This window comes from Aptenodytes patagonicus, chromosome 3, assembly GCF_965638725.1.
Source record: "Aptenodytes patagonicus chromosome 3, bAptPat1.pri.cur, whole genome shotgun sequence".
Classification (NCBI taxonomy): Eukaryota; Metazoa; Chordata; class Aves; order Sphenisciformes; family Spheniscidae; genus Aptenodytes; species Aptenodytes patagonicus.
The window spans coordinates 53,155,719-53,177,394 of NC_134951.1; the positions used below are offsets into that span (position 1 = coordinate 53,155,719).

The 21,676-nt window shown below is 37.3% G+C and overlaps 1 protein-coding gene across 1 annotated transcript in view; it reads right to left on the reverse strand.

The window, feature by feature from the left end:
- Positions 1–2,189: 2,189 nt before the first annotated feature.
- Positions 2,190–21,676, reverse strand: part of SEC63 (SEC63 protein translocation regulator) — a 65,689-nt gene continuing 46,202 nt past the window's right edge. The window contains exons 12-21 of the mRNA XM_076333351.1: positions 17,981–18,135; positions 16,052–16,199; positions 14,180–14,262; positions 12,439–12,498; positions 12,047–12,205; positions 11,170–11,328; positions 10,127–10,228; positions 4,859–4,957; positions 3,876–3,980; positions 2,190–3,313 (exon numbers count right to left, since the gene is read on the reverse strand). Of these exons, the coding sequence (XP_076189466.1) occupies positions 3,170–3,313; positions 3,876–3,980; positions 4,859–4,957; positions 10,127–10,228; positions 11,170–11,328; positions 12,047–12,205; positions 12,439–12,498; positions 14,180–14,262; positions 16,052–16,199; positions 17,981–18,135 (1,214 nt within the window). The 3' untranslated portion in view covers positions 2,190–3,169. The remainder of the gene's footprint in view (positions 3,314–3,875; positions 3,981–4,858; positions 4,958–10,126; positions 10,229–11,169; positions 11,329–12,046; positions 12,206–12,438; positions 12,499–14,179; positions 14,263–16,051; positions 16,200–17,980; positions 18,136–21,676) is intronic.

Genomic DNA, 21,676 nt, shown 5'->3' on the forward strand with positions numbered 1-21,676 from the left:
ATCATTTTACGCAAACAAAAAAATCCCGTTTCTATAACTTGTCCCTTTTACCTACACATATCTACTTCAAATTTATCCCTTATTTTAACAAGCAGTGTTTATCTACCCTAAATCACGGTACTGCCACCGACTAATTGCAAGTTACCGCACCCCGCACCAATACGCAAGCTGGGCCAGGAGGAGCAGGGCCAGTTGCGTTGCATCACCCTCCTGCCTGTTCTAGCCAAGTCCCATTTTTTGCCCCTCGGAAGCGGCTTCTGCAAGCCCCGAAGGTATTCGCAGCATCTCTGCTTGGGTGGACAGTCCGGCTGGGCACGTGCCTGCTCTGATCCAGAACAAGATGCTACAAGAAGGAGCATGACAGCAGAAGGGGAAAAATAAACCTAGTCACGCTGAAAGGATGCTAGATGCTTCCAAGTTATGCTTGGGCCACTATTGCACTGGGGGTGCAGCAGCAAAGCAGATTTTATTTCTAGAACTTTTTTACTCTTCAGTTACTAGTCCAGAGTTTCAAAAGAGTTAGGTGTAAAATTGGCTGAATTAATTCCTAAACCCTATCAAAAAGCAAGGCCTATACAACAGCGAGCGCAAAATGCTGCTTCTTCCCATAAAGTTTTGCCCATCCCAGTAACTGTTATTCAAGGAAGAGTTAGCCAATCTTTGAATGACAATTCAAATTGTTGTTAAAAAATGGTTATTAATGGACACACCACACGATAGACCAACTAACAATTCAATAATGTAGTAACACTCCTAAGAGTTGTGCATCTGCAGTTAGTGTTTTTAATTGTGTGAAGCTCTTAAATACCTCCTCGGCCCCATTTTTGCATCTGTCCCAGAAGGTGTTGCAAAATGATGCACAACTATATAGGTGATATTTTTAGGAGAGAAAGTATCAGCATGCCTTCTTCACATTATGAAGATTTCCAATACCACTGCAATTCTTTTCCTCACATCTTCTATTAAGTTACCTTGACTATACAGGAGACCCACATTTGAAGTAGCATTAGATTTAGCCTTTGTTAACCTCAACAGAATTATCCCTTGGTTTGCAGACTTTCGGTGTAATCCCAGCTGCCAGCTTCGATCTTTAAGAAGAAAATACTTCAGCGTTCAGACCAGGGACATGATTCTTTCTTTTTTTTAAATCACTTCAATGCATTCACATCTTGCAAGTATATACCCTGACTTTTAATAGTCAAATTTAGGGATCAGTAGTCAGAGCACTCCCCCCTCCGCCCCACGCTCTTAATATCAATTGTATCTCCTAACTATAATCACTTCCCAACTTTTAACCACCGCAGAAGTTCACTATGAATTGTTCTGGCAGAATGATGTAAGTTTAGCATTCATTTTGCCTACTTGGTAACGAGGAGTCTGGTGACTCTGCCTCAAGCATTTCTCTCATCAGTGCAGTATTTGGCTTGAAAGCCTATGGAATGCAACTAGTGCTTTTTTATTATTATTTCTCTACTGTATTTCACAAATAAAAATGGGAGTTAAAAGGCACCAAGTGTACAAGGCATTTAATTTAAACCTAGTCTTCATTCCTGAGTTTGAACACCTGACGCTGCTTATGCTTTACAAGGGTTTTTCCTGCACAATATGCACTTCAGAAGTACTTTGAAAGATACCATAATCTCATTTAGAACATTTTCAAATTTTATTTGCAACTATTGCAATTACAAAGAATATAACAATGTAAATTTGCATTTAAAGTGACAACCCTTTCTAATAAACAAGGTCACAAATTAGTGTGCACCTATTCTGGCTTTGGGCAATTTTCATAGGATGGAAATTTTCCTGCATGACAATTTGTCACGCTTTACAGCATTGCATTTTCATAGTTCAATACATACGAACAGAAACACATCTGTTCCTACTTGCAGAACACGCTATGTATTTCTGAAATATAGAAATACAACTTTTAATCACTTTCATTTGTTTTATTGAGAGGAAGAAAAGGAAGAATCCATCCATGGCTTTTGTCAAGTCATACAATACACTAACAGCCCTGATTCTCTCCTCCCTGAATTTATTCTCTAATTAGACTTGTTTGTGGTTTGTTGTTTGTTTTGTTTTGTTTTTAAACAGGAGTAGGGATGGAATCACTGTCTTGTTTACAGCCCTGCAGGAGACTGAGGTAAAAAAAACTCAGACAGAGATGCACACTATTACAAATGCAAACAGCCATCAAATTGTCCAGTTTATTGATGGGAATTCAAAATTGATACAAAACATGCCCTCTTTGCATGTTGTATTTTACCCTTAAAATGTTTCCGACAGCGTCAGGTAGATTCAGAGTTAAGAATATACTTCGGCTTTCAGCATATACCTTTTAATAAAGGTATTACACAAAAGCCACCAACTTACGTAACACATGGTCCCAAAATTGCTTTCAGACATTTTGTTTATCAAAAGACTCAGATCTTCTGCTGATCTGATGAAATAAAGGCTTAAAAATGTTTTAAGCCATTAATAAGTATCCTATGGCAGAGTCAAGAAAGTTTACGATTTCCATTATAATCTTGGGCATAAAAAGGCAACAGTCCTAAAAAAGCAGCCCTCCAGAATATATGGAATGTGGCAATGGGTATGATGCCAATTTATAATGATCAAGTTAAGTAAAACAGATTTTTAAAGCTATGAACGATGTGAGCAGTATCACAGCAAAATATTTAATGAATACCACAGAACCGATCAAGTTTGAAAGTTGAGCAGATGTTGTTTCAATCAACAGAGATCTGTAATGTCAAATATACCAAAACGTTTTCTAAAATAAATTCCTAATGCAGAAAAATTGATTTAAAGTTTGCTCCTAGCTAATAGTACCTTTTATTTAAATTGGACCCTAAACTGATCAGACAATACATAGCCCACACTTTTGGACATTTATAATAAAAAAGCTTTTATTTTCAATTGAAACAAATGCACCATCCTGCACTTGAAGGCTATAACGAGCCATAAGCATATTCCAAGGTGTATCAACGGCAACAGATTTGTTTCACCTCCACTGAGAAGTTACATAATGCACTCTTAATTGGTAAAGAAAAATTAAACTCAGCCTTCTCAAAGCTGCTGTACTGTGTTTCTTGGTTAATGTACAGTTCCACAGTCAGACCAAGAGTTTGCAGTGTGTGCAGATATTGTAGTCAATCAATAGTATTGTTTAATCATCATCTTCCTCCTCTTCCTCTTCCTCCTCAAAACTATCTTCAAAGCCCTCGCTGTCTTCCTGGTCCTCATCACCTTCTATCGCTGTATCCCATTGTGGATGATTTTCTGGCACTGGTTTTGCTTCATGAACTTCCAGCTGTAATTGGATAGAGAGAGAAAAGATGGGGAAAAAAGTTACAGACAATACACACCAATTTGGGAAAACAAAAAAAAAACCCAAAACAAAAATGACACACCACATGAAACTGACAGTTTTAAAAAAAAAAAACAACAACCAAACACAAAACCAAAACAACCCACCCCCCCGCCGAAACAAAACCAACAACTGCTTCCAGAAATAACGCATGCCAGATTTTTCTGATTAACTGGATCTATCTAGGACTAAGGGCAGGGAAATGGCATGGCAGACCTCAAGGTATAAAGCCAGAGCCAACCATACTGCAGAAATTTAATAAATGTGAGAAAATGTGGATTAAAATATGCAGGCACTGGAAAGCATCACAAACTTTAGTCCCATTTAATCCATCGTAAAATTGCCACTACTGGCATCAGGCAGAAACCGCTTCTAAGTCCCTCCTTGCCACTGTTTTAAAATTAGGACAGCTTCAATTCTTAAAGATAACAGGACTTTTGGGGTTTTAATAGCTGTATGAAGTAGCTTTCAATCTAATAAAATATATAACAGAATTAAACATCACCTTCAATGGTTTAATCTGATCCAATCCCATATACGAATCCGATCTTAAATAAACTGTGTACTGATAGTTTCCAGGCTTGCCTGGTGCTGGGAACTTCAGCTCTACCTACAAAACAGAATTCACGCCGTAAGTTCTTATGCTTTCAAGTGACACATTAGAAAAAGTACCCAAGTACTCTAAAACTTTTTAAGAAAAAAAATATTATTCTGTAGTAGTATTTATTGCTTATTAGTTTCTTACAAGTGACACTTCTAAGAAAATCTCTACATAATAAAATAGCCACAGAAAAGAGACAGAATACGCAAGCACAATACCTTCCATGAAAGCTGAATAATTGAGTCACATTTTTTTCTCTATTAGACCAAGTAACTCTACATTAAGTACACAATTTCACCCTGTTGTATGCTTCCTAAATCTCAAAAACCCAAACAGGTTAAAATATTTAGTCTGCCGAAAGTATTAGCTTAAGTCTACTGTTACTTGAAATTGAACATAAAATCTAGTTTGAAAGAAAATACATCAAATCTCCATTTTTCAGAAGAGCAAAGAACACAGCCAAAGGTTACAGTATGAGAAAGGTTCATGTGAGCTGAGGCTAATTAATTTGTCACAGCCTCTGCTTTACAGAAAAACAACACTTAGTATTTCTCACACATTTGAATAACTTTAAGAATGATCATTGTGTACAAATACTGGTTTTCATCAGCTTTTGATACCGGGGGCGGGGGGGGAGGGACGGGACACGGGGGACGGGGACACAACCCTATATTCTGCAAAGAAACGTAAAAGTCTTCTTAAATTATTTTTTTCTCCACTATCAATTTTCAGTTAAAAAGGCTCTTCTCTACTTTTATCAGGAGAGTAAAATTTGTTTTCCATCTTAAGAAATAAGTATGAAAAAATTAAAACCTAAATGTATTTCCATACCATAAGACACTTATGGTCTTGTAACACCCCAAAAGAAAATTCTTGAAGTACTTTACCTCTTCTTTATCTTTTAGTGTACAAACGTGATACGGCATACATATTAGCATCTGCTCCTTCCGATCTGCAATATATAGCCACCACCATTCTTGTTTTTCCTTTCATAAAAGAAAAAAACCAAACAAACCAGGATTATTGAAGTCATATGAAGTGATGCACCTACACTTTGTAACAGGCAATTATGTTTCTCTGGTCCTTGTAATACAGATAGAAAGGAGGTGGTTTGTGTTTGGTGGGTTTTTTTAAACTCTTGGATATGTATGAATAAAATATATAGTATATACTGCACTCTGAAAGCAAACAGGTTATCACAAGTAACTGTTGGTCTCCAAAGGCTTCATTCTGTATATTCAGCCTAAGCTACCATGTGAGACCTGGTACCGTTCTGAAGAATTGTGTCCACTGAGGATTAACAAGCAACTTCATGCACTATAATACTACCTTAGGCCCTTCAACAGAAATCCAGCCTGGATAACAAGGTCAGCATATAAAGCAAGGCATGCCAAAAGACAGATGAAGTACTCTTCCCAGTAAACAATCTTTTTCAGGAAAGTATGCTTTGCCCCACTTCTTCCCTCCCCCTCTAAAAAGTAGGAATCTGCTGAAAGTTGGAATTTGGACATACCGAGATTTCACTTCAAGGAAGTATGAACCACAGGCAATACTGGTATTTGTAAAGGATACCCAACAACTGCTGCCTATCACACACAGCTTTCAAAATAGCTACAGGTCTCAAAGGTCTTACCACTGCAGGCACTAAAGCAGAGTTCCTGAACTAAATGAAATGAGTGCAGTCCTTCATAAAAGACAGCAACACTGTACAAAAATAATAGTTATCCCTCAACTGGAGTCAGATTGTTAAGACTGTGGTGCAGTTCAGCAGCATAGACACAACCTTTCTCAAATGGGAAAGACTATAGCTCTTCAACACCAGCTGTTCTTCATTTAACCACTATTCCTTTTTGGTTAACCCTCTGGCATACATTTTGGGCAAAATCCACTTTGTTTTAATAGAAGCTGAAACCTTTCTATTGCAGAGAAGTTAGTTTAGTACTGCAAAGCAAGTTTCGGTTCCTTCACCTTAAGTCTTTTCTTAAAAAAAGTGAGAATAGCGGGGGGGAGAGGGGAAGACTTCTTTATATTTATGAAGAAGTATTTTAGTAGATAGGTAATAGTCATAACAGCATAATCTTACCCTTAGGGAAAAAAGGGGAAAAACCCACACCTTGTAGACAAACCCAATGTTACACTGCTGAACTGTGTTCCAACACAATTGTCACCCACCCCTGATGGTCTGATAACTGATCACGTTTATAACAGACTGGAGCCCTAAAGAATGCATCTTATGACAGTTACAAGTCAAGCTCCAAACCAGGAGGCCAATTTTTATATATTTACACCAACAACAATCAGGTAAGTTGCTTCAGTGCCACATGAAAGTGGTTGTTTTGCTTTGTTTCGTTTTTAATCTAACAGCATTAGAAGGACTGAATGAAAGGATACAGTGGACTTTTAACACCACCACTGAGCCCCTTCCAAATTCCCAAGGTGGGAAGCAAATGCTGTTAATATGTAGAGTTTGAAGAATTTTTGTCTCTACTGAAAGAGTCAGAAGTTCAGTAGTTTTGGTGTGTTGTTTTTGGGTTTGTTTTGGTTTTTTTAAACACTTCAGAAGCCAGTGTTTGGTGATCTGAAATTTAAATAATGCAGGTCGAAAAATTACAAAAGCTAAATTAACTCCTTTTCTCTTTTGAAGTGGCTAATTGTTATGCTAGTAATAATTATCACCATCTCACTGAAATATTCAACTAGCAAACTACAGATTTGCAATGGCAAGACACTCACACCAGCAACCAGAACACCCTGATTAGCACTGTTGAGTCCGAGAGCAGAGGAGTGTAAAATTAACTCAGTATGTTAATGCCCATTTTACAGTGTATAAAAGTAAAAGCAACTGCATCACAGTAAAGGAACAGCATTCCTTCACATGTTTAGAACAACAGGCACTGAGAACAGGACAAAAACCTATTCATATACTATTTAAGACCAGAATTTGTAGAATTATAAGAAGTCCTTTTTACAACTATTCCAAGTGATTTTCTTTACAAAAAACCGTCCCATGTGACTACAAGGCATAAGTTATTTTATCTGTAAGTTTCAACAATAAATATATTGTCGATCTGCTTGACAGCTGTAGCAAAGAAAATCTTACACAGTCGAAGTGTTTATTTCCTAGCCAAGGGGCCTCTAGGAATATAAGGATAAACAGTATAAATAGTACAGATGAACAAGAACTAGAGAAGCTAGATCCATTACAGAAATGGCTACTCACTATTTTGGGCCTGTAAGGACTCTGACCATAGAAAAAAGGATCTGCATTTGTATCAATACATTATTTTTGATGTTACCAAAACACTGTGCTGACTTACTATACATTGTGTATGTTTCCATCACTCTCAATGGCAAGGAATTTTTTTTTTTTTTTTTAGAACAAAGATCAAAACTGTCAACTGGATTTTCACAAAAGCTGGTAAAAATAACAGCCAAGGGGGGAAAAGAAATACCAGAACAAATGACATGCATTGATCTAACGCTCAAAGGAATCTATAGAGTAAACTCTTTGGAAGTAAAGCTTCTGACCCCGAAGTGCCACTGCTTTTTTTATAGAAAGGACAACTGTACAGGAGTATCATTTTCCTCTCTCTTATTGGGTGGAATTTAAAGTTTATGCCTGTGAGAATCTGGCAAACTAACAGGCAAGCGGGCAAAATGCCCTTTAACAGATGGGTGCAAGGTTTGGCATGCCAGAGAACCAGCATGTTCATGAAATTGGAGTACCAGGGCCAATTTCCACCTAAAAATGTCAAAACTACAATCTGTGCAGTTTCTGGATCCACGGATGCAGGAGCAGAAGATAATTATTTAGGAACCTGCAAAGATTAAAGATGCATCTCTGGCAGAGTAATCAACTGCCCAAAAACTTAGATGAAACAGTGTTAAGGCTACCTCCTGAGAACAAGTATATTAGGCTCAGCTACACTCAAACATCCGTAAATTCTGGAAATACAGAGACTCACACAACTAGAGCATTTCATCCTTAGCTCTCCATCTCTGAACTGGCCATGACCACAATACACATAGTACTCTAAATCACAGATGAAAAAAACACCCAGAGAGTACAATGGATTTTGTTCTTCAGACGTTGTAAATCAACTATATGAACAAGCTCCAACTGCAGCTACAGCACTAAGTACAGCTGCATTCAACTTCCAGTAAATCAGTGAAGAGAGGTTGGAAAATTTACAACTGCAGTACCATGAGATAATACGCGTGCATCTTTCAAGTTCAAGCCTTCAGTTCAGTCCTAGATATTTTTTTTTTTTTTGCGCACAGTACTGTATTTAGGTTTTATCATAAAACCTATCAGCAGCTTGGTTACACACAGCTGAAGCTTAAGCAGCTTTGTACAAAGTATAAGCAAAGTCTCCGAAGAAACCCTCAGTGCAGCAAAAAAGAAATACGAATAGTTAGCGCCCCTGTGGCACTGGGCATAGCACATACTCACTGTTTGAGCTTAGACTGATGACCAAAGCCAGCTGCCTTCACAGCAAGGAGGTATTAAGACTCTGCTGCGTATTTGACATGATCTAAGGCAGCCAGAAGAGCAGAATGCCAGTACACCTTTTTCTATTATGCTGGTGTGTACTGCTGGAAGCTGTATTGAGAGATGGAAGGATACCTAACAGTGTCAGGAAAATACAGCATTAAGATCAGCCATTACAAAACTAGATGTTGTGAGGCCACACAACTCTCAGCTAAGGCCTTCAGGAAAACAATTTCCTTGGTTTATTTGTCTATCTTGTCTGGCTCCTTAGCAACAGGTCTTGCTTCCCACACTTTGCTTTCTAATGATGGCAGAACTAGGTAAAACCAGCAGAAACAGTATGATCGCAAGCATGGGGGCAACGGAGTATGTTTTGCACACACAACAAGCTGTACAGGGTATAGACATAAAGAGCCTCGGGGACCGAAAAGAGGGAGCAAATATATAGTGTCTTCCTTTTTTCTCATGTTTTCCTGTTCTTCCCCATCTCGGTTGTCTCCTTTAAACCACAAAAGGAAGCATAAGCCTTGCATCCTGCCTCCCTGTTATTGGAGATAGCACGACGAGAGAAAAGAGATCCTAGATTAGTTCCCCAGTCAGACAGCAGGGAAGCAAAGGAAACCCTCTGAACCACTGGCCTGGAAAGAAAGTGTGGCCAAATACTCCTTCCTCCTGGTTCTAATCTGGTCGCCTCCCAAAGACCTAACTTATTTGCTCAGAACAGAAAACCCACATTTTGAAAAATCCCGTCTTTTTCAAGGTTTCATTGCTGTAATGGGTTTTCAGACACCTGTTGAGTGGTTAGCTGTTTGTGTAAGTCACAACTGATATATCGGAACATACTTTCAACACCAAAGGCTGCTGTAGGGGCACCTCAGCCTATCTACTATACTGAGTCACCACTCTCAAATACATCCCTTTCTCTGATACCCATCCACACCTGATCTTGTATTTTTGAGGTCTATAGGAAAGATTGTTCCACAATTGGCTTCCGCCACTTCCAGACTACACTGTGGTAGAGAGACAGCTTTGCCAACCCTCTCCATCTTCCACAGCTGCACACTGTGTTGCCACCATGCTGTTGCATTAAGACTTGAAGTCAAGCAGCAAGCCAAAACAATCTGGTGATCCAAATGACCCCCAAACTCTCCCGTCATTACTGTTAACACAGGAGGGCTCAGGACCTCCCCCGCTCACAGGCGCTTGCAGTTAAAGAGCAAGTAATACTCTACCCTTAACTCTGTATTAGAGCCACTGCTGTGCTTTCACATTCCATAGCAAAAAAAAAAAAAAAAAAAGGACTATAAATTAGATCCCTATGTATCTGAAAGGTTTCATTCTGAATCTATATGTAGCAGACCAGCAGAAAAAAAAAATTCAGCATTATTGCCATCAAAAAGGAACCTTAAATTCTGTAAAAGTTTGCAAGTCTATGGGAACTGGATAGAAATAATATTACATCAAAAGCTTTTAGAAAAGTTATCTGAAGGAGTTTAAGAGGATTTTATAAATTAAGACTTTTTTAAAATGAAGATTAGCAATTTTTTCAGGTATTAGACTTTTCTTAAAAGCCCAGTGTTTACAGTAAAAATATAAAAAGAGCAATTAATTTGTATTATATTAATTCTCATGTTTCACAACTGTAATGTTTTCTATTACTGACCTCAGGGAAAAAAAGACTGTAAACGGGATGTGTTATCTTTGACTTCGTTTCAAGAAGGGCTCGTTCCTTTCTCTGTATACTTTGCTGTAATTCTTGCCACTCCTGTCAAAGACAAGTTTAAAGAGTTACTGTGTACTAGCCATCTTTTGCATTAAAGAAAAAAAGAAATTTTAGCCCATGGAAACAATACATGACAAGTTCTTGTGCTACACTACACATTATAAAAGGGAAAGGCACGTAGAGATTAAGGTATATAGTACGATTAAAAGCAAAAAAAAAAAAATAAAAATCAAGCAGCAGTAAAACTAAAGAGACCATTCATGTAAATATTTTAAAAAACCCAAAACACAGATCTGAGGGGCTTGCACACATTCTTCAAAACTCACTTCTACAGCACTGCCTATAAACACTCACTACCTGAGCTGTAAGAGCCCTGATTACAAGCTTGATGATTCTTTTCCCATCAGAAGCTTATTCTCACCCTGTATGGGACTTCCAGCTGTCACTCTCAAGTCTTCCACTGTAAGACCTGTGGTGCAGAAATCATCTACCACCATAATGCCTCATTCTCAATTACAGTTTCGAATAACTAACCTAATTATTAACAGTTGCTAGAGTTTAGTAAGAACATGTACAAATTCATTCAACTACTGCATGCTTATAGTATACATTATGCAGTATGCAACAGCCACTGCATGTAAAGAACAAAGTTCAAAGGAGAAACTTTATCTCACAAAATCTGCAGCAGCTAGTAATCAAATTAAGCTGCAAGAAACATTACAATCTTTCCCTGAAGTTAAGCTATTTTTCTCATGTAATTTTTAAGTTTTCTATCTATGCTGCAAAGACCCTTCACTGCTCTCTCTGAAACTGACTTGCACTGACAAAGCTCTTATGCTGGAATAAGATCTGAAAACCTCTGGAGAACTGATATTACTCCTTCATCCTAGTGTTGCCTAGCCTGAGGGGATGCTAGAGGATTAAAATGCATTTTCTCTCAACCCCAGAGGCAACATTACCCTTCAAGAAAAAGTAAGGCTTACAGCTTCATCATCTTTGTTTTGCTTCTCATCTTGTTCTCTGTCAGAGTCTCTGTCACTTCCATCATCTTTTTCACTTTGAGAATCCCTGTTTGTTTCTTCTTCTTCAGATTCACTTCCTTTATCAGAGATGTCCTCCTCTTCTTCCTTCGCAACTACTTCCTAATGGGAAAGGAAGAAAAAAAAAAAACCCCTCTAACTTAGTTTGTCTGCATTATTGTAGTACACAGCATTCATAGCACCCATCTTAAGGTCATAGCCCTTCTTTCCTATTTTGATCTACACTCTTCTTGTGTCACAGAGTATGTCTATAGTGAAGATTAATCCCTTTCACCTCATGTGCTAAGAGGAGCAGGGAAGCAATTTTCCTTCTCCATATGGCACCCGCAACACAAATAGGAGAAAACAGTATTTGATTCTGCGGTTGCATTTCAAAGAGTCGTAAGAAAGTTAGAAAAAATACAAGAAAGTACCTACAACATAGCCCATGAGGTGGAGAAAACACCATGCAGTGGGAGCATAAAGGTACTAAAATTTACCAGAAGTCTCATTTCAGTTTTTTCCTTTAAAGGAAAAGTAGAAGGTACAGAACAATTCACCTCCCAGAAGGCAGCTTAACAAGAACTAATAAGAAGGGCCTATAAAGCCAGACTTCTAAAGTAGTTGGGCACAGCTTCCAGCAGGCCACTGGAAACATTACTGTGGTGGTTTCCTGATTATTTTACCAATAATTTTTCAATGTAAAGAAAGAAATGCTATTTTAGGAGATATGCTTTCCAAAAGCACAGAATGAAATGTAACAGATAGATACAAAAAAACCATCAGATTAGAAGTGATAAGCTGAACAGAATACTAAAATATCAATGAATCTATGAGCTACCCCATTAGCTTGTTTTTGCTTCTGCTGTTTCGGTGGCTGCAATGAAGGTGGCACAGGTTTCTTTTTCAATGGCTTCTTTTTCTTTGATTTTGAAGCTTTCTTGGTTCCTTTATTCTTTTGCTGCCATCCTTTGCTCTTAACTTTGTTGACATCTCCTTGCTGTAGGAAAGCAGTATTTAAAATATTTATTCTGTTCATTAAATTTCAGGCATTCACTGTACTTTAAGCATTTTAAGCTGAAAACCAAAGTTAGAAAGCCTAGCTCATGAGACACACTTCAGAAGGCATTTCTGGGAAAAAAAAAAAAAGCTTGAGAAGCACACAATTAGCAACTCAAGATCTGAAAGAAAGTTCTCTTTAGCTAGCAAGAGGAACATTCATTCTTCACTTACCCCATCTTCTGTTGGTTGCTCTTCTGCTGCACATATAGACTGTTCCTTTTCAAACACTTCCTGGTTAGAGAAAGATGTGGAAAACTATTAATGCCTCTCTGTACCAAAAGAGCAAATTATTATTTTTTATTTGAACTTAAACTAAATCACCTTAATCAGTTCTGAAGGTTTTACTCATTATGGCAAATTCTTTTATCAGTGACAAACAACAGGGGATTAACAGATCAAAATTAAACACTGTTTTGAACATTTGGTCTAGGATTTTTCCATCACTAGCATTATAAAGAAATTTAGTAACAACATGTCATCTTGTTCCAAAGAATCTACTTGTTTTATAAAGCACAGAAATCCTGTATCACAAAAGCAAGCAGTAGTAAAATGCAAATTCTGCTCCAGTTGCCAGAGCATTAAAAACTTCAACAGCTGCACTGCTACTCAGGGACACAGGACAGCAAATCAAACCAGAAATATGAAACGTTAAGACAAAACACAATGTTAGTATTATGTAGACTAGAACATCTCTATGCAAATGGAATTTTCATGCATTTCTTTCTTCAAAACATACTATATGCCATTCAAAAAAAAAAAAATTCAGTCATAAGGAGCTGTCTTATATAAAAATGGCAAATATGAGATACCACGACAAAAAAGGCATCATATAAAAGCCTAGCTCTAGTTTTTAGGTCTTGTAGCTCAATGCAAGACTGCCTTGTGGAGTTCACGTAGAAAACAGCTTACATGAATCTTCTATATGCTGTCAGATGTTTTAATTAATTTCTAAGTGCAGTTCAATATGCTCACAATTTTCAGTTTCCTTCATTTTTAAGATCCAGCATAGTGATACGGTGCTTTTACTTTTTATCTACTGCATCCTCAGTTATCATCAAGATGATGCATTCTGAAATTCCATAGCATGAACACATGGTACTTATAGACTGCTTTCTGCTGAACTGGCTTCAATGGCTAGTCTGATCCTCAACTGTAATATTCATGCTTGTATGCCTTACCTTAGAGGCATAACTCAGACTTTCTGTTTACTTAGACAATTATCTGAATAGTACAGATGCAAAAATTGACACTGTAGGCTTTGTTAGGTAAAAGTTCGTTTAGTTTCTGCACATTAAGTTTTTTGTTCAAAGAAAGTCATTACTGCGTTTTAAGCTAAAAAATAAGCACAAGTCAGAAGTTTGACTACTAGGATGTAGTATTATTTTGGTTATGCCACTTCGCTAGCAATTCAGTAGTCCACTTTCTTCATGTGGCACTGGTGTACCTCCTTTATATTAAGTTATGTATATTCTGCATTCTGCTGGACTGAGTTTCTTTCATAAAAGTGTCTAAAACACCCCAAGAGATTTGTAACATTATGAGCCCACATAAAGTGAAATCAAACACTGTCTTAAGGACTTGAGTGAATACATTATTCTAGTTCAAGAACTAAGTTTCTGAATGTCGCTCTTCCTGTTATTTACAAACCTCAGGACAGTATCACTTGCCATATTCTTTTACTGTTCCCTAGACAACTGCAACGGGTCAGACTGAACTTTGGTTTGATTCCAGGAAAACTTTCTCATTCAGAAACAAAAACATGAGGGAGGATTAAGAGCACAAGTTCTCAATTTCAAATCTTAATTTTACAGTTATATTTACAAAACACTATGTTAGCTTGCAAAGAAGAAATGCCTGTTTATTAGCATATACTTGCAGTTACACTGAAAGAACAAGTATTCTTAATACTTACTGCCATGGTCTGTCTTGTTAGTGTAACCAGAACAGTGACAAGAGAACCTACTGTAATATTGTTGCTGTCTTCATCATCCAAAACTAGGGTAAAAAGAAAAGCAACACATCTATTAAACTTCTTTAAAGCTTTTTTTTTTCCCATTAAACATTGTTTCTGCTATGTCTAAATACAAGCATACAAATTCCAAAATTTTTAACAAAAAGTAATTTCAAAATATTATTTAGTAAGTCTCTTACAACCTCAAATATACTATCAGGATGAGGGCTGGTAATTCAGCAAACTATAAAACAGCAACATTGAGTTTGAAATTTTAATTGCATGAAAGTTAGAAATTTCAAAGTTATAGCTGCTGTGGGAACCATAACTCTGTAATACTGTGCATTATATATTAAAGCATAAAGCTTCAGAAACATGAAATACCCCACATGACCAAAGGGACCGTGTTATATTTGTTCTGGGAATCATAACTTTGATTTTCCTGACTTTCATATGATTAACAACTCAATTTCAACGCTACATTAACAATCATGCATTTAATTCTTTTTTTAAGTAGAAGGCAAAGGAAAATAAAAGAACAATGATTATTTTAACTAAAACATCAAACATAAAACCCACAGGAAAGCCACTGAGGAGTTTACATCTCCAATCTATGAACTGGAGAATGTCCCAGGTTGGGGAGGAAAAGAATTATATCCCAGTGTAGAAATCTTATTTATTCCCCCCACCCCCTCCCACCCCCCCCAGAAAGCAGTTTTACTATTCACTAGGTTTACACATATATTTTATATAATGGTAATACTGAGCTAAACAGAAAAGCATATGTGTTGTTTAATCCTCCATACCACACCTGAGTACAGTTGTGTGACAAATGAAGACTATAGGTAGAAAAGGGTTGCTTGCCAGAATATAGGAAGGTACTCCAAGACTGAATTTTAAACAGATTAACAGGACTATGTACAGTCCTGTGCTACAATAAGATAAAGTCTTTTGTTTGTTTGTTTTTAAAACACACACATAAACAACATTTAGAAACACCAAGGTTAACAGACATTTGCTTCCTTAACGGATATTTCCATTAACATTTGCTTCTCGCAGAGGACTACGCATAAGCCAAATTACAAATTAGGCTACCCAAACAAAACATGTCACATTTTGAATTTGATCACGGCAACCACAGTAACAATACAAATTAGAAACAAGTATTAGAATAACTTTTCAAAATATCTCACATTTACTAGCACTGATCTTCTACAAAGGAAAGGAGACCGCAGAACCAATTCACTTTCCACTGAAAGGCTGTCTAACAGGAACTGCTTAACAATATACCTCATCTTCAGAGAGGAAGAGCATTATACATTCATTGAAACAGTGCACACAAAAGGTAGCTAGCATAGCATGGACAAATTCTGCCAGATATAAAACCCATACAAGGATTATCACAAAGGAACCCATGAATATTTAGTCATCGGGGTCTCCAACTCAAAATCTCACAAAGGACTCTCCATGCTGGAGTAAGCCGAGCATAAATTCTGGAATAAGCACAACTTTTTAAGATAGCTAATAAAAGTGGTATTTCAACCAGAATTCCACATTGCTCATGAAATCTTAAATCAACAGATGAAACGTCAGATAAGCTTCTGTAGGAGAAACTACTGCTGGCTTGGGAATCTGTGAAATGTTTCAGTGTACTTTATCTCCTCAGACTATAAATCTCATGTACAAGAGCCCGCCACTCAAAAAAGTATGTCATTTCCAGGCCACATAAATAACAGTGAGTAGTGTTTCAGCGTCCTCCAAAAGCTTATTGCCAACAGACTATCAAAATGTCAGAAGAGCGACATATACAGAACAAAACGACCTCCCACTCACCCTGTGGTTTTATATCCATAGTGACATACGGAAAGCTGCCAAGGACAGCCATAACTTCATCATATTTCTTATCATCTAAGAAGTGCAGTAAATTGCGACGATCAGAACCTTTCAAACTCACCAAATCCTGAATACTTTTGATTTTATACTGAATTAAAAAAAAGAAAAAAGGAAGTCACATGGTAGCAAAGAACACAGTCCACAAATAAACTCTTGATAATGCATCACTTGTGTCCCCACATTACTAATACATACGCACCATTTCATTTGTTCTTATAAAAAAAACATACTTTAGGAAGCTATCAAGCATATGTTTTGAGAAACAATAAAACAAAGAGGTTGCATTCAAACCTGCTAAATAGCACCGCTTTGAACATTGGTGTGTTCCATACTATGTCACCCCTTAGAAACTGAATACATTTCTTATAAAACTATTACTTCAGCCAGCTTTTTCAGAAAGCTGAGCCAAGAAATTTTACTAACTGGGTTCTTTATTTAGAGTACTTCAGTGCTTTGAGATTTATATTAGCAGGAACAACTAAGTTAATTTTTTTTTTTTTCTTTTAAATACTGAATTGCCAACAAATCTAAAACCATGCCTTTTAGGATCTGAAGAGCAGAGTGAAAAGGATAAAACAAACACTGATTTGTCTGAACACTTGATTACTTCAGCCCATTAGAAAAGTGCGTATTTTATTTAAAATTTCATGCATCTAGGTAGACTGATCATACCTCCACTCTAGGGGACTGTATTTTTGAGAAGCTCGATGCATGGGAATCCTGAACAAACAAGTCGAATAAATTGGTCTCATCCCTCTTTCAGAGGAAGGACAGGTGGGATTATGAGATAGCCAAATTCTTGATTTCTGTACTTTGTTACGCTGCACATGCCCAAAAATACATCTAAAATTGTGTACTTTTTTGTATGTTCCCTGTAGTTTAGGGGTGGATTAAGAAAAGTACGTGTTTGATGATACCTGTAAGATAATGGTTCTTTTACTTCATCCAAAGGAAAAGACTACTTGACTATTTGATAAACAAGCATTTTCAAAAGGGATTAAAAAATGCTGTACTGAAGAATCTTCACACTAACACAGAAACATTTAAACACCACCTAAGTTAAAGCTAAACAAAGCTTCCATTAGATAAAAAGAATGTTTTTAAGATTGATTAAGAATTAACGATTGTAATAAGACTATCACAAAAGTCAACAGCTTCTACTAGAAGACAACTGGTGGTTTCTAACCAGGCATTCCTAGAAGATATACTACAGTCAAACAAATAAGCAGGTTTGAATACAGTGATATAGTCAATGCAACAGGAGCGAAGACACGTATGCAGGTATTCAGACAAGACTATTCTTTTTTGTCCTTAAATTCTACAAATACCAACCCTTATCCAACTACAACTACATAGCAATAGCTTTTTAAAGCATCCTCTTTCATACATAGAGGATCACAAAATCTGAAATACTTCCCACAGTAATTGACTTTTTTTTTTCATTTTATGAACTCCTTTGTGCTACCTTCCAAATGTATTTTCTATCAAACTAGATTAAGAATGATGTAAAGCCAAACAAGGAAAAAAATCCCCATAGGATATTCCAGCTATATTCTGGAAAAAGTGTTATATTAAATAGGAGCTCTGTAATAAGAAGGAAACTCTGTTTCTTCTGTTTGTGAGGTCAATGTAGACTGATCTTTTACACTCTTTTACACTTAGAAGATCTCTGATCTTAATTCCCACCTCCTTAGATGGACTTTAAAGAAACACAGATCTAGGAAGTATTGTACTGGATTCCTGAAAAAAATAAATACCTTTTTTTTTTCCTTAGTTATTTCATGACCTTGCCTCCTTATAGGCAAATAGGTAAAAGTAGTAACAGAAAATGTTTTAAGACATTACCAAGTATCATTCATAGTTTTGTACCTTTTTGTGATTGGAGACCCGCCTAAGGTTGTCCTCTTCAATGTGAGGCAGCTGCAAAAGGGGAGACTTGAACTGCTGAAGTCCCTGGACAGTCATCTGTGAAAGCTTCATGCAATTTTCCAAAGATCCCAAAGATGGAGCACGGAACTCCCTTTCTTGGGGAGAATGAAACAGATAACATCGTTTATAATTTTTTTCTTCTTACACTTTTACAATGTATACTTATGTTATAGACTACAGAAAACCTTGTTTTCAGTCAAGCAAAAGAAAGAGGCATCTTAAAATGTTCAGCATAATTAACCTGGGAGCCTTTTGACTCTCATTGCAGTCACACAGCTCAGCAGACATTTTCTTCCCTCTATTTAGACTATCACAGCTGAACACTAAGAAAGGGAAAGACTTCCATCTAACATTGTCTCAGGGAACAACAGCACAATATACCTATGCAATTATTATAAAAAACTCCACCACTTAAATTTAAAAAAAAAAAGGCAGCATCAAAACCGACTTGTTTTAAATTTGTATATTTTATATATGTGTGTATAACACGTTTAGCTCTATTTTGTAAGCATATCATTACAGTTTATCATTAAACATTAATGTTTTACAACAATACCTTATTTGTAAGATTTTTATCTTGAGACGAACATAAAGCTAGCAGCCTATTACATGCAAGAAAAAAATGTAGGTATAACTGAAGCTAAGCAGGGCATATGATGTTAGAAGGCAGTAAGAACAGCTTTAAAAATATCAAAGGCATGGCTTTTATGAGTAAACCTAGAGGTTAAAAGGGGTGTCCGAGCAAACATCTATTTGACTTTTATTTTAGAAATTACCTGTAATTCCTTTAACATTTTAAAGTACAAAGAGGTATACACTCTACATAATTAAAATAATTAGAAGATAGACAAGGAGAAAGTCTTAACCAGAACAGAGCAAAAGAAGAAAAAAAAAAGTCATCTAACACTCCTCATGTCTGCAAAGAAATGAAAAAGCAAAGCAGAGAGGTTTCCACATACTGCTATTTAATTTTGTTAGAGAACTATCTATTCATAAATAAGAGTTCTCAAAACCCTGTTTAGAAAACTTATTTCAGAATTCCCCTGCAGCTCAACCCAGCAATGTTTGGGTCGCTCTATATATACTTTACCGTGAAACAGAAAAGTAAGTTAGATTCTCTTCAGAGAGCCAAGAGGAATTTAAGCTACTTAATTGTTTTTTCTGAACTCATATGTGGCATAGGAAAAAACTGAAGGCAATTTTAAACAAGTATTACAGAAAGCACCTGTAATTTAGGACACCTGTCATTTTATTTAAGAATCAGCTTGTGTATTTTCCCTATACTTTAAAAAACTTTTCTCAGGAAAAAAATCAGCCTTTGATTACCTTGACTGTTACAGGTATATTCTGCATATAAATATAAAAAATAAGTATGAATACAAATATGTGTGTGTACATACACAAATATACTCATATATGTATACAAATATGTATATTTTGTATGGACATATTTGGCTGGTACCAGTATATTTGGGACACTACAACAGGGGCATAGAGGCATCTTTCAATAGATTGATTAGACAGATGGTCAGAAGGAATATGCCCACTCTGCTAGGGCTGTGTGATCAAGCTTGCCACACTATCAAGGCAATTACAGACGTGGATAAAAGCAGGTTTACTTACACGTAGGTGAGAAGGCAGACAGGCCATAACCTGCACCTGACCAAAAGGGTACCAAAGCAAGAATTGCTGAATGTTTAATTTAAGTGCCAATAGCCATGTATTTTGATAAACAGCAAGTTTAAGTTAATTTTAAAACATTTTACAGAGGAAATATGAAAAGGTAACAAATCTGACCAAAAAACCAAATTTGGTGTCTTCAGCATGTTTTCTCCTTCAGCATGTTAAATGCATATAAAAGATCACTCCATCACCTCTGCTCCACCTGCCCTTGTTCCCTCAAATGGCCTGTTTATTCATTAATTACACCAAGCTATAAATATAATCAGCTATCAAATCAAATTACATGGCAGGAGCTGTGGTTTTGGTGTTTTTTTAAATCCATTATACTAATAAACACTGTAGCGATTATACACAAAGCAAAGAGAAAAATAACACCAGAGGGATTATGAATGGAACTACCCAGCTAGAAATACCAATACATAACAAAGATGTAACTTCTACCTTTCAAAAAAAAAAAGCAGTAATGGAAAGACTAATTTCCATTTTAAAAAATTTATTTTCCATTTTACCTATCTTCCACCTCCCCCATAATTTTTTTGGCTGCTGCTAAGGAAAGTCACAGGATTTTTTTAAATTAAAAAAAAACCCACACTGCAAACCAAGTTAATAAAAGAATCCTACATATTCTCTGACAAACTGGCTTTTGCAGGAAATTCACCTAGAGCTTTGAGACCACAGAGCACTAGTCAGAGTAGAAACTCTTCTCTTTCTTAAAGCATTGACTCATCATCCATATGACAGTAGAATAACATTTTAACAAAATTGGAGAATATTATTTTGGTTCTCTGAAAATAACACAGGACTTTATATTCCCCGAGTGGATTTGAGGAGAGACGGTATAGCTTTTAACACCACCAAACTGCCCCACCGTAAAATGAATGCCATTACTGCACGTATTTTGATGGCTTCTGGTTGTCATAGAATCATTAAGGTTGGAAAAGACCTCTAAGATCATCGAGTCCAACCGTCAACCCAACACCACCATGCCCACTAAACCATGTCCCTAAACGCCTCATCTACACGTCTTTTAAATACCTCCAGGGATGGGGACTCAACCACTTCCCTGGGCAGCCTCTTCCAATGTTTCACCACTCTTTCAGTAAAGACATTTTTCCTCACGTCCAATCTAAACCTCCCCTGGCGCAACTTGAGGCCATTTCCTCTCGTCCTGTCGCTAGTTACTTGGGAGAAGAGACCGACACCCACCTCGCTACAACCTCCTTTCAGATAGTTGTAGAGAGCGATGAGGTCTCCCCTCAGCCTCCTTTCCCCCAGTTCCCTCAGCCGCTCCTCATAAGACTTGTTCTCCAGACCCCTCACCAGCCTCGTTGCCCTTCTCTGGACACGCTCCAGCACCTCAACGTCCTTCTTGTAGTGAGGGGCCCAAAACTGAACACAGTATTCGAGGTGCGGCCTCACCAGGGCCGAGTACAGGGGCACGATCACTTCCCTTCTCCTGCTGGCCACACTATTTGTGATACAGGCCAGGATGCCATTGGCCTTCTTGGCCACCTGGGCACACTGCCGGCTCATGTTCAGCCGGCTGTCAACCAGCACCCCCAGGTCCTTTTCTGCGAGGCAGCTTTCCAGCCACTCTTCCCCAAGCCTGTAGCACTGCATGGGGTTGTTGTGGCCGAAGTGCAGGACCCAGCACTTGGCCTCGTTATATCTCATACAGTTGGCCTCAGCCCATCGATCCAGCCTGTCCAAGTGCACAAGACAAGATGTCACAAGACTTGTCAAAGTGCACAAGACAAGATGACCTTTAATCTAAGGTCATAAAGTCATCCAAAACATATGCCACTAAAGTAGTCAGTCACAAATTTAAATGCAAACCGTAGTTGCTTGTGAAGGAATGGTATACACCTGGGTCAAACCATAACCTCCGCATTACACTGCAGCTTCCAACCTGAATTAAGAAATGCACTTTGACTGGACAGCTGAACTGATGCC